We start from the raw sequence: 12,826 nt of genomic DNA on the forward strand, positions 1-12,826 counted from the left end.
ATTCCTCCCTCACGGCCGAGGCCGCAGCCCTTCTGGCCTGTCGGTACCTTGCAACTGCCTCCGGAGACCTCTGGGACAACAAATGCCAGAAGGCCTCTTTCTTCAGTCGGATGGCTTCCCTGACCACCAGTGTCCACCACGGTGTTCGAGGGTTACCACCCCTTGCGGCACCTAAAACCTTGAAGCCGCAGCTTCGGCAATGGAAGCTTTGAACATTGCCCACTACGGTTCAATGTCCCCAACCTCCGCAGGGATGCCTGAAAAGCTATGCTGGAGGTGTGAGTTGAAGATCTCGCGGACAGGGACCTCCTCCAAACGTTCCCAGTTCACCCGCACTACTCGTTTGGGCTTCCCAGGTCTGTCCAGAGTCTTTCCCCACCCCCTGACCCAACTCACCAACAGATGGTGATCGGTTGACAGCTCTGCCCCTCTCTTCACCAGAGTGTCCAAAACATATGGCCTCAGATCCGACAACACGATTAGAAAATCGATCAGCGACCTTCGGCCTAGGGTGCTCTGGTACCACGTTCACTTATGAGCATCCTTATGTTCGAACATGGTGTTTGTTATAGATAATCCATGACTAGCACAGAAGTCTAATAACAAACATCCACTCGGGTTCAGATTGGGGAGGCCGTTCCTCCCAATCACACCTTTCCAGGTGTCCCTGTCATTTCCCACGTGCGTGTTGAAATCACCCAGCATCACTATGGAGTCCCCTGCTGGGGCCCTATTCAGGACTCCATTCAGGGTCTCCAAGAAGGCCGAATACTCTGAACTGCTGTTTGGTGCATATGCACAGACAACAGTCAGAGTCCCCCCCCCACCCCACATCCCGTAGGCGTAGGGAGGCGACCCTCTCGTCCACCGGGGTAAACTCCAACGTGTTGCTCAGCCGGGGACTCGTGAGTATCCCCACACCTGCCCGTCACCTCACACCCTGGGAAACTGCAAAGAAGAATAGAGTCCATCCCCTATCCAGGAGTACGGATCCATAGCCAAAACTGTGCGTCGAAGTAAGCCCCACCAGATCCAACTGGTAACGCTCCACCTCCCTCACCAGTTCTGGTTCCTGCCCCCCCAGTGAGGTGAGAGTGATGAGAGTTTCAAACCAGCCAGATTAGACTCATGATTTGAGCTGTTATAATAAAGGGCTGCAAAACATTTTGGATTTTTATAAAGGAAATGACTTGACTCTTTGCGGAGATTGTAGCACAGTTTGATATTCCCATAAAACATTTCTTTAAATTTCTTCAATTTAGGAGCTATGTTTCTTCTTAACAAGGTACAAAGTTTATAAAACCCTTTAAGACTCCTATTGAAATTTTTGAAATCTAAATCACCCCAACCTAAAAGTTTAATATTGATGTTTTGTAAAATGGTAGAATCTGTTAATCTCCCAAAGAAACGGAAAAGGAAAAGCCATCTATCGTATAGTGAATCAATAATATGTCCTTTGTTTGTCAATGGAAAAGATTACATATATTCTGAAAGGTAAACTTTCCTTTTTTGAGAATATTTGGAAACCCTTTATATCCTTTATTTCAAACTCAGATTTTATTAATATAATGAATGAGGTAGAAAGGGATAAATATCTTGATTCTCAACTTGTTTTCACCCACATTTTATACTACTAAATCATTTCCTAAATGACCCCTTTTTGTATCATGATTTGCTACTGATTTACACTGCATGACTATTTCCAACTCTTCTCAGTGTGTAGCTATCTGAATCGAAATCCTCATGCTCTGGAGACATTAAAAGACACATGCTCAAGCTGACGCCCCCGAGCAGGCCGCAGGCCTGTGAATCGATTTTAGTCAGAGAGGTGTGGGAAATGTTGCGAGAGATGCTGAACATGTCGGCAATGCGAACGAAGGTCGTTGCTGACTTGGAGGATCTTGCTGGGATACATCGATCGATCACTGCCGTGGAGGCAAAGTTCACTGATGTGAGGGATGTCGAGAAACAGATAGATTACCTGGAGTCATCGGAGAAGGAATTATCTGCTAACACTCTAGCGACCAGGGTATGGTGAAATTCCTGGATGGGCTCTTTCTGAATCAGCTCGATATAGCAGGCCATAAGCTGTAAATCGAGCGAGCTCATAGAGTTCCATGGATGGAGACGGGCCCCGTTCAATTCTGGCCAAATTTCTGAGACCATCCGATAAATATCTTGTGTTACGGAAGGCTTTCTTGGAAGAACCACAACATTTTCTTGTTCCCAGACTTTGCAAATTTGACAAGAGTGAAACTTTTACACCAACAGAAGATCGCCTTTGCCCTGATATTCCTGGCAAAATTGTGAATAGATGCTAAGTATAGCCATAAAACATTCACATGCCCACAGCAAGCGATGGAGTGAGTATATAATCTTGTTGTTCTCACTTTGCAGCCAAGTAGACAGTCAGGCTCACTGAATATTCGCTTGACTGTTTGAAGATTCTGCATGTTTTTTTTGTGCTGGTTCCGCCTAGTGGCTGGAGATTATTTTGTAGAGTGACACACCTTCGGGACAGTTTTGTGGATGAATCTACATGCTCTTTGTGCTCATTTCTCCTGTTGGCTGGGGTTTGTTTTGTGGAGTATTTTTTGTAAAGTCAATGGAGTGAGTGGGTCATCTTGTTGTACTCATGTTGCAGCCGAGTGGACCGGCTCACTGAACATTTGCTTGACTGTTTGAAGATTCTGCGCACTCTTTTTGTGCTGGTTCCGCCTAGCTGCTGGAGTTTATTTTGTAGAGTTTCACACCTTCAGGACAATTTTATGGATGAACCTACATGCTCTTTGTGTTATTCCGTCTATTGGCTGGAGTTTGTGTTAAAGATTATCTTTTGCTTTGTAATTCTGCCTCACAAAATTTGTATAGAAACACCAGACTTGAGCAATCCGATGGCAAAGCTGTCGCGGGGGTTCTCGTAGGCGTGCATTGACTGTTTGAGTTTGGAGGGACGGGCGGCGCTGTCATGCGTTGGGTTAATGGACACGTTTTTCTTTTTTCTGTTTGTTTGGTTCAGGGGGATGTTCGGATTTTGACTGTTGCACTAATGTTGGAATGTGATCTTTATAATCTAGTTTTTGACACACAATCTATTTTTTCTTATGTCCAAAATGTCAAATGTTAATATGAGTGGATTGTCACTCTCCACGTGGAATGTGAATGGGTAGGGGGACACCCCATAAAAAGGAGGAAGATTATTTCTCTTCTCAAGCGCAAGAAATATGATGGAGTGTTTCCTCAAGAAATGCATTTTTCTGCACAGCAAGCTTGAAGATATGGGGTGGATATGTTTTCTTTAGTGCTGGCTCGAGTAAGAGCAGGGGAGTCATTACACTGATAAGTAAGAATCTAAAATTCAAATGTCTTAAACAGATTAAAGATAAATTAGGAAGAGTCATAATTGTTTTATTTTATTTATAATTCATGGGCAAAGTCTTATTTTGGCCAACATTTACACACCTAACGTTGATGATCAGGGCTTTTTTATAGATCTTGAAGGGATGTTGCAAGCCGCCGGCACCCCTCATGATATAATATTGGGAGAAGACTTTAATCTTTTGATGGACTCAGTCCTTTATCATAGTGAAGCAAAAGTGTGCAAGACCACTAGAACAACAGTGACGCTTCACAGGATGTGTAAATATCTTGGTTTTAAAGATATTTGGAGACTTTTGAACCCATCTGGTAGGAACTATACATTTGTATATCTGTAATCTGTCCATAAGATTTACTCTAGAATAGTTTTTATTTAAAATGTTTTTATATCTAAGCCCCTCATTTCAACATTTTAATCTCTGATCATGCCCTGATGTGTTTAGAGGTGTTGCTACAAATGGAGAAAACGAAATCATATAGTTGGCGCTTTAAAGTATCCCTTTTTGCGAAATCCTGATTTCCAACAAATGTTAAAGTATGAAATCTATGTCTATATGGAGACCAACTGGTCCTCAGTATTCTCTGTGGGTGTGGCCTGGGAGGCACTTAATGCAGTTCTTAGGGGCAGAATCATACAATATGCCACATTCACCAAAAAATCCAAAGCACAAGAACTCTTAGAATTGGAAGGGAATATTAAAAGTTAACTTTTTTTTGTCATCTTAGTGGTCACTTAGCTAATTTACTCTTAGAGTGATGTCTCTCAGTTTGGAAAAGCAAACACAACTATCTCGTTTTACCTTTATCTGGCTAAATTTAAAAGAACGATTTTCACCCAAATGAGTGATCATGTTGGAGGTGTTCTTGTGTTTCACTGACACTTTTCTGCCTCGTTTTTTTACACAAAGGGAAACCATCACTCCCTTTTTTATGGAACCCAAAATACTTGCAACTTAACCCTGTTAGAAGGCGGATAAAGGGTCAGCTGCATTCCTCTAACCATGCTTCTGTTCCATGCTGGTTTGTTTACATCAGAGCCATATAGAGAGAGAGTTGCGACAACTCCATTGACTCCAATGGAACGTTTTTTTTACAGCAATGGCGGCTCGTGGAGCCTCTCAATAGTTCCCGGAAGTAGCAGCAAACACATGCAGCACCGTAGAGATGAAGCAGAACAAACCGTTTGCGACGCACTTTTAAAAGGTGAGACGTTTAAAGAATAATATTAGCTTATTCTGTATATTATCAGTACATCTAAATAAAAATAACTTGTAAATGAAAACCTTATAGTTGAGTATTACTCATTAAATTAGGAGATAAGGGATGTTATCGGATAACTAACAGATTAGGCAAGGATTGGAGCTGGATAAAGTTAGTAACGAACACCCTATTAATTGTAAAATCTTTGCAAATACCTCACACATTTTTTTGTTGTTGTAATTTTTATTTATTTAGATTGCTCCTGCTGACTTGAGCCAACCATTTTTTTTCTCCTCTCCATGTCAGTGGGGAAGCCATACATTCGCACACCTTTCTCTGAGCGATTGGAGCATCCCCATGCAGCACAGCAAACCATGGTGAAGACTATGCAACGACAACATGAAAGAAAGGACACATACAAAATGCTTGGCATGCTATTTAATTTATTAGAAATGTATTCATGAATTGCTGTAAATAGTTATTGCATTTATTTGAATAAAAATACAAAAAAAAGTAATATCGTAATATGTTATTACAATTTAAAATAACTGTTTTCTATTTTAATGTATTTTAAAATGTAATTTACTCCTGTGATGCCAAGCTGAATTTTCAGCCTCATTACTGTTGAACGGCAGTTTATATACGAGTATGCTTAAGTTGTTTTAAAGCTGAATATATTGTGTATATGAATAAGTATTGTAAGAATTATACATTAGATATATAATATTTATAATACATAAATAATTATACTACTATATATAGAATTGTAAGAATTGTAAACAATAAGCTTCATTTCACTAAATTTTACATTTACGTAACTGCTGCTAATAGTTAATAGTTCATTGACCCATTGTGCGGTGCGAGCTGGAAATCACCTGTCACCAGCCTGTCTCTGTACTATCTGAAAAGTCATAAATATGACATTAGTTACCATGAGATTAGTGAAAACAATGAACATGAGGTAACATAAAAAGGCAACAGAAACCCTAGCCTGAAATAAGTTGAGGCAAATAACATTAAGCGAACACTAATCCTCAAATATTAGCTGATTTGATCTTTTAAAAAACATCGCTGTAACAACATACTCATGCTACATACATATGTCGGTGTGTTACATAAATATATAAAATAAATGCATTTATTGACTACTAATTACCAGAAATCGCAGTTCTGTCACTCTACTCTAACAGTTTGGAATGACCGCAAAAGCACTTGCTGGAACTATCTGAAGTCTACGTGAATCACGTGACCATCAAGCATTTAGAACTTCCGTTGTCGCAACTCTCTCTCTATATGGCTCTGGTTTACATCAGTGCACATGTGTCAATTTCCATAGTCCACTCAGTGTTGTAAATCTCAATTTGTTAATGGAATAATAACTAATGTGCGATCAGAAAAATCTAAACAATTTTGATAAAAGATTATCTAGAATTATTTATGGTATTTTGAAGTGCCGATGATAACAATATTGTGCATGTTAATTACCGTGATATACAATATAATCAAATACAGTCACATGCCTACTCTGGATATGTATCCCATTGTTGAGACAGGGAAACCAGTGGAGTAATACTAGTGTAGATGCCATTCACTTTAAGCAGAGTTAGAGAAAATGAGAAGTGTTCCGGTTCTGGCAGACCTGACTAATGCAGCATAATTATGAGTTGAGGGATAGAATAGATGTACGCTGGGTGAAGAGATGAATCTTTTATTTAAACAGAGAGTCCTTAACAATGTTAGGACCAGAGTTTACCAGAGTTTAGTAGCCAAATAGGAAAATGATCTACCGCCTTTTATGGATTTTGATATTCTTGGAATTATTAACAGACCATAATTTTGGGATCGTTGTGAACGTGATGGATTCAAGCTTGATAGAAGGTTTCTTATGTATTGAGGAGTTAGACCATTCAAAGCTTTGCAAGTAATTAACAGAATTTTTTAATTCGGAACCTAACTGGTAAGCAATGTAGCTGCGATACAATGGGGCTGATATTATCACATTTCTTGGTTCTAGTCAGCACTCAAGCTGAATTTTGAACCAGTTGAACCAATCCTCCCAGTAATGCATTACAATAATCTAGTCTTGAGATCATGAATGCATGAATTCGTTTTTCAGTATCAGAAACAGAGTGTGTCGTAACTTCTCAATATGAGGTGGAAGAATGCTGTTCTACAAACATTGAAAATGTTTTTTTTTTTTTTTTTTTTCAAGCCTATTCAAGAGAATGTCGTAGTCTGTGGTGTCAAAGGCAGCACTAAGATCTACAATCACTAGAAGAGAATTACAGCCATGATAAAAGCAAGTCATTTGTATTTCTGATAAGTGCCGTCTCTGTACTGTGATGGGGCCTAAATCTTGACTTTCACCGATACCATTTCTCTGTAAAAACGTATGTAGTTGGGAGGATACTACCATTTCAAGTATTTTCAACAATGATTTTTTATTTATATCAGACAATGTCCATCACTTAAAAATAATTACATTTGTCCTGATCTCTGAGTAACACCAGAAACATCACTGTAAATTGTAGCTACACCTCCTCCTTGACCCTTAGAGTCAAGGCTCCTCTTTCTTTTAATAACCTGGGGAAGTACACTCATTTAAACAAATATATTGTTCCTATTTAAGGCAGTTTCTGTCAAACCGCATTCAAACTTTGATCTGTAATAATTTCATTTAAAATTAGTGCTTTGGATGAAAACTATACAATGTTTAGTAGCCCTACCTTTTATAAGATTTTTATCTTAAATGTTTTAGTTATTTTCTAGTTTAACATCAATAAATGTTTTCCTAAAAGACTTAATGAGGGTTTTGTGTTTTGTAGTCTGCGGTGTAGACACAGTCTCTATATGATATCTAGGCGATCTAGTCTCTGTGTTTTCGTTTATGTGGCCTGTGTGACGTCTCAAAGCAGCTAGCCAGTCTGTGTGCTTCCTGACTTGGGCCACAGTTAATCAATCACTATTGAAACTTTGAACCAAACTCCTAGATGGGAGGGCGGCACCTTCCCTGGAGGGATGGAGTCCATCTCTCATTAGCAGGGCAGATCTACCTGAAAAACTTGTCCAATTGTTTATTAATCCTATGCTATTCTTTGGACACCATTCATACATCCAGCCATTCAGTAACACTAATCTACAGTAAATCTCATCACTATGACAAGCAGGGAGGGGGCCAGAACATATTACAATGTCTGACATAGTTTTTACAAGTTCACACTCCTCTTTAACATTATCTTTAGTGATCTCCAACAGGCGAAGCATATCTATAACTCATCAATCTTCTCTGTCAGCCTAACTAATTCCTTACATTTGTCACATGTAAATCCGTCACTGCTGTCAGATGAAGCTAGAGTAAACATGTGGCATGCAACGTTAACGTTTGCTGATGCCATGACTTAGCAGTTGTTTGTTGTTGTGGTTCTTAAGCAGTGGGGGTTTGAGATTGATGCAATAATCCAGGTAAAAACACAGAAGGAAAATGGATGCATGAAGTTGAATCACGATAAATGTAGAAAAAGCTGAAAATGGATGCACGTGGTAAAACAGCAGTAATTACAGATTAAAATGCTGAAAATGTTAAAATAAACAATGTTAAGATGGCTAGTAGACTACAAACTCAAAGTCGAGCTATGAAACAGTAGGAAGAGGAAGTGACGAGCACCAATTCAATCAGTTCCCAATGAAAAAAATAAAGCCCTGTTCTACATTTGTTTCTCATTGAATGTTCTCTTTCATTGGAAATGTGTTACATTACGAAAGTACAATGGGTTGCAAAAACTGTTACATGTTGACTTCACACTAAACGTGTGAATTCTCATTCAACGTGTGCTTGTGATGGTACAGTCAAAAATTTAGATTGTAGAGGTGAAAGTCAGAGCTCTCCCATGATAACGTGTTTATCACACACTTGTTGTCATGTAACAATGGAAGATGGGTCACTCATTTTAACATTTTAATCTCTTTCTGACCTTTGTTCTGTTCCTCATCTCATCTTGTCTTGTCTTTTTTATCTCTTCTTGTAAAGATGTCCCAAACCACATACTTCTGCACTTCTGTCATTTTGTAGTTTAAGCAAAGTGAGTAGTATGTTTGCACTGAAAATGCGACAAAAAGAAGTGTACTTTAAGTACCCAGATGATGCACTTTTTCAACCATCAAAATGGATTGTGGAATGTTTGACACTTCGTGGACACAGGTTTTGCGGCTTGCCGTACATAGTGAAAGGGGCAGAGTTGTCTGGCTGCATTGCTGGTCTGACAAAACAGTTGTGTGAAATGTGCTAAAGCTAGAGGCAACACATCATGTGTGCTTGAAATGTCACTTCTGTCCGCTTATAAACAGCAAATGCTTCTGTGTAGTAACAAAGAGTTAAGTGTTCCATTTGGTATGATATAACACTTGGAAAATTAATTCACTACACGGTTCAGTGCATTGTATATTTTGTAAGTGTAATTTGGAACACAGAGCATTTTTGATCTTGGAATATTTTTGTTCTGTCCGCATAATGTACACTAACTGACTCTCTCTCACAGGAAGAGAGCGGTTGTCTGGTATTCTGGGTGTGAGTACAGAGGAGGCCAGTCGTTTTCAGGACTCTTTCCTACAGACCTATAGAGAAGTGCAGACCTTCATCCAACACACCATCCAGCACTGCCACAAACACGGTGTGTGTGATATACTAAGTACAGAGTTTAAGAAACTTGTAAGGTACAGATTGCAAAAATGGAAGGGTGTGTGTGTTTTTGTGAGAAAGTGCTTTTGCGCATGTTGGATGGAGTTTGCACAGGCTGAACTGAAAGAAACTGTTGATGTTTTGTACCTTCTGGGACATCTAATGTATTCACCAAAACACCAACAGCAGACTATAGCACTAACTGAGACACAGCATACACACAAAACACGCTCACTTTACAGTTTAGTGTGTGTAGAGCTCCCGTTTGGATGCATTTTAAGTTATATTACACACTTAATGCTTTCACACCACGATGTGAACTTATCAGCCTTTAACTTCTCTTCCTGTGAATCACACATTATCGAAGTGTGATTAACTGCCAAATGTAACTATAAATTACCAAATTTTCTTTCATTTTTGTTTTTTTAATGTGTTGTATTGACATGACAAATACATTTTATATGACCATTGCAACATAAATGGTACAAAATAAAGAACAGGTAAAAGATTAATAAAATGAATACTTCAGTAAAAGTAAATAAATATAAAGGTATCAAAAATGACCGGCCTGAAAACTACTTAGAAACATCTCATTATGCTATATTATACCCAAATATTGGATTCAATCTTTTTGCCAACTTGTTTTCTTTCAGTTAGCATAGGTTTTTGATTTTTATTTTTGGAACTTATTGATCGTAGGGCTCACTGACACTGAGCTTATGCACCTCGGTTTTTGAGTGAAAAAAAGCATATTAAATAATGGTTTAAAAACAAACTGGTTGTCATAGGTCAGAACAAACTGTTCCAACTTATTCATAACGTCCTGTCCATGATCTTGGATAAAATACTGGCTAGAGCTATAGGCTGGTAATTATCCATGCTGTTTATTTTGCCAGCTTTGTCTTTAATAATAGGCACTAACATAACAGATATAATAGAATCTGGTAAAATGCCATGAACATAAAACCCAGTAAAACAAATGGCAAGCAGAGGACAGAGTTTTCTACTCGCAAATTTTAAATGTTCATCAGACATATTATTCATACCACATGCCTTATTATCTTTTAGCATCATAACTGCATAATGGACTTCTTGTGGGGAGACAGTCACATCTTCGTAATTATCATTGTTGCCCACTGCAAAGGAAATACTTTTAACACAGTTGAACAGCTTGTAATAATGTTTCTGCCACAACTGAATAATTTCCTTTGAACCGCTTACACCATCAATATTCGTTGGCAAAGATGTTTTACAGTTATTCATTCTTTTGATTTCTTTCTAGAAATCATTTGGATTATTATTAGCATTTTCCTTGCAAGTGTGTAAGACCTTATTGTATTTTCATTCCTCTTAGTTAAACGTAGGGCATATTTAAAATTAGCATTTGCCCATTTCTTATGCCCAAATAGGGGACCGTGTTTATGTCTGCCTGACTCAGCCCAAGCTTTAAAATCTCTTCTAGCCTCAGCATGAAATTTGTCAACATATTAATTCCAGCCTGGCTTAGCTTGGTCTTGTACAGAGGCCTGCTTGAGGCAAGAATGGACTCCACAATATTATCATACAAGGATCAAAACTCAATACCATGTTGCAGTTTCTTACAGTTAATATCATAGCATGCAGCCGTGTCTTTTGCTAAGTCGATATTATAATAATTAATCCTCATGGCCTCAAAGAATCATGTTCATCAACTGTGCAGATGCAGTGATCTAACCATGAAGTTGTGTGCCACGCCTCACTGTTTATTCTATTATCTATTATCAGGTAAATAATATAATGTCAGTCCTCTGGCATTATATGACACAACATTGATATTCCTATATTTCCTATACTGTTGCAGATCAGCCCCCCTCCTGATCCACAGGCCGCGCTGACACTATTAACTCTGGGTCTGCGAACCTCAAAATAACAGTGGATGTAGATCCCCGCCAGACAAAGTTGTGGGTCGTACCAGTTTGCTACTTCGTTACACTCAGCAGTGAAATGAAACGAACTGAATCTATTGTGGGTTGAATCAATCTTCCGACATGTCATCGATTTGAACAATCTCTCAGTCAAATAAGAACAGAACACTCTCAGCATCAACTTTATCAACACTACACAAATTTTAAAAACAGATTCTAATAATGTGGGCATCACCCACCAAATGACTTAAGTTGGAACGATCTGATCACTAACACATGGAAACACATGGCCTCCTGTTTTTGGAGACACATTGTAAATATAAACAGACATAGATATGTTGGAGCGCTTTCGTTGTTGCTGCTACTACTGTATTCTGAGTCATGAATTCACAAATTAAACATACAACCTTCTCTGTAGCTTAAATGTACCTGTTAAACCAGGGGAAAAGACATACCAAGAGATTGTTAATTGTTGAATGAGTATTTTTCTCCGTAACCTCTCACATTAGCGGATAGATTACATTTTCATAACGAAACCAAGAGGAGGGGGAGACTGTTGCACAGAACATGGCAGTTTAAAAACAACTTTCTGAACACTGATTACTGTACTCATCTGGAGGATACCTTACAAGATCAGTCCTTTGTGGACTTCTAACCCTGCTTTTTCTTACCTTAAATCGCCGTTTCAGCTGATAGTTGTATGCGAAATGCATCAGCTCAGCAGCTCTCTCAGTGAATGCAATGCATATCCATGTACAAGCAGCAAAACAATTGTAAGAGATGTGTAAAAAATAACCACACAGATGAGGCCTGCTGGTACAAAGAACAAGACTGCCATTTGTGCAGAAGTAAAAGGCTACATCAGACGCGTGTGTAGAAATACAATAAACAGAACTTTGAGAGAGAAAGCAAGCACGAGAAAAAGGGAAAGCCATTTAAAAGACAACAAGATACGAGTGCATCATCTGGACGCATGTGAAAAACAAAGTGGTGAGTCGAATATAGACATCGAAAGGAAATGTTATTCTAAATGATAACAGAGAGAGAGTATCTTACATTTTTCTTACTCCAGAAATTGAAGGAAAAATTATTTAAATGTAACTGGATACAGAGACTGCAGTATCTTTCATTTTAAGGAAAAGTATTAAAGTAATTTGAAGCATATCCCACTGCAGCCTACTGACATAATCCTCAAAACATATTGTACACTGGAGAAGCACTTGCGCCAGTAGGGGGTCATCAAAGTGGCTGTAAATTTGACAAATCAGTCAGCACAATTGCCATTGTACAGTATGTTGGCAATGGTGATGCAGCACTATTATTTGCTAGAGAATGACTGAGATAAATAAAACTCAACTGTCAGAAAACCGATGTGCAGACACATTAGTGTTTAAAAGGCATTCCTACGTTTTTGAAAAGGAACATGGCAACATGAAGGAAACTGAGATGAAAATAACATTTGAACCTGACCGTACTCTTAAATTCTGTCCGCCAAGTGTGGTACCTTATGCCATACGACCAAAGGTGAGACATGCTTAACAGAGTTGGGAGTAATTTCGCTAATACATTATAGTGAGTGGGCGACACCAGTGGTTCCAGTGATAAGTGAGCAGTGATTTTTAAGTGACACTCAACCAAGCCATCTGTCTAGATCACTTCCCCATTGCAC

At 38.7% G+C, this 12,826-nt stretch overlaps 1 protein-coding gene across 1 annotated transcript in view; it reads left to right on the forward strand.

Annotated features, from left to right (window-relative positions):
- Positions 1-12,826, forward strand: part of poln (polymerase (DNA directed) nu) — a 90,402-nt gene that overhangs the window by 68,391 nt on the left and 9,185 nt on the right. The window contains exon 20 of the mRNA XM_052128700.1: positions 9,114-9,245. Coding sequence (XP_051984660.1) covers positions 9,114-9,245 — 132 coding nt within the window. The remainder of the gene's footprint in view (positions 1-9,113; positions 9,246-12,826) is intronic.

The sequence above is a fragment of the Xyrauchen texanus genome, chromosome 1 (assembly GCF_025860055.1).
Source record: "Xyrauchen texanus isolate HMW12.3.18 chromosome 1, RBS_HiC_50CHRs, whole genome shotgun sequence".
Classification (NCBI taxonomy): Eukaryota; Metazoa; Chordata; class Actinopteri; order Cypriniformes; family Catostomidae; genus Xyrauchen; species Xyrauchen texanus.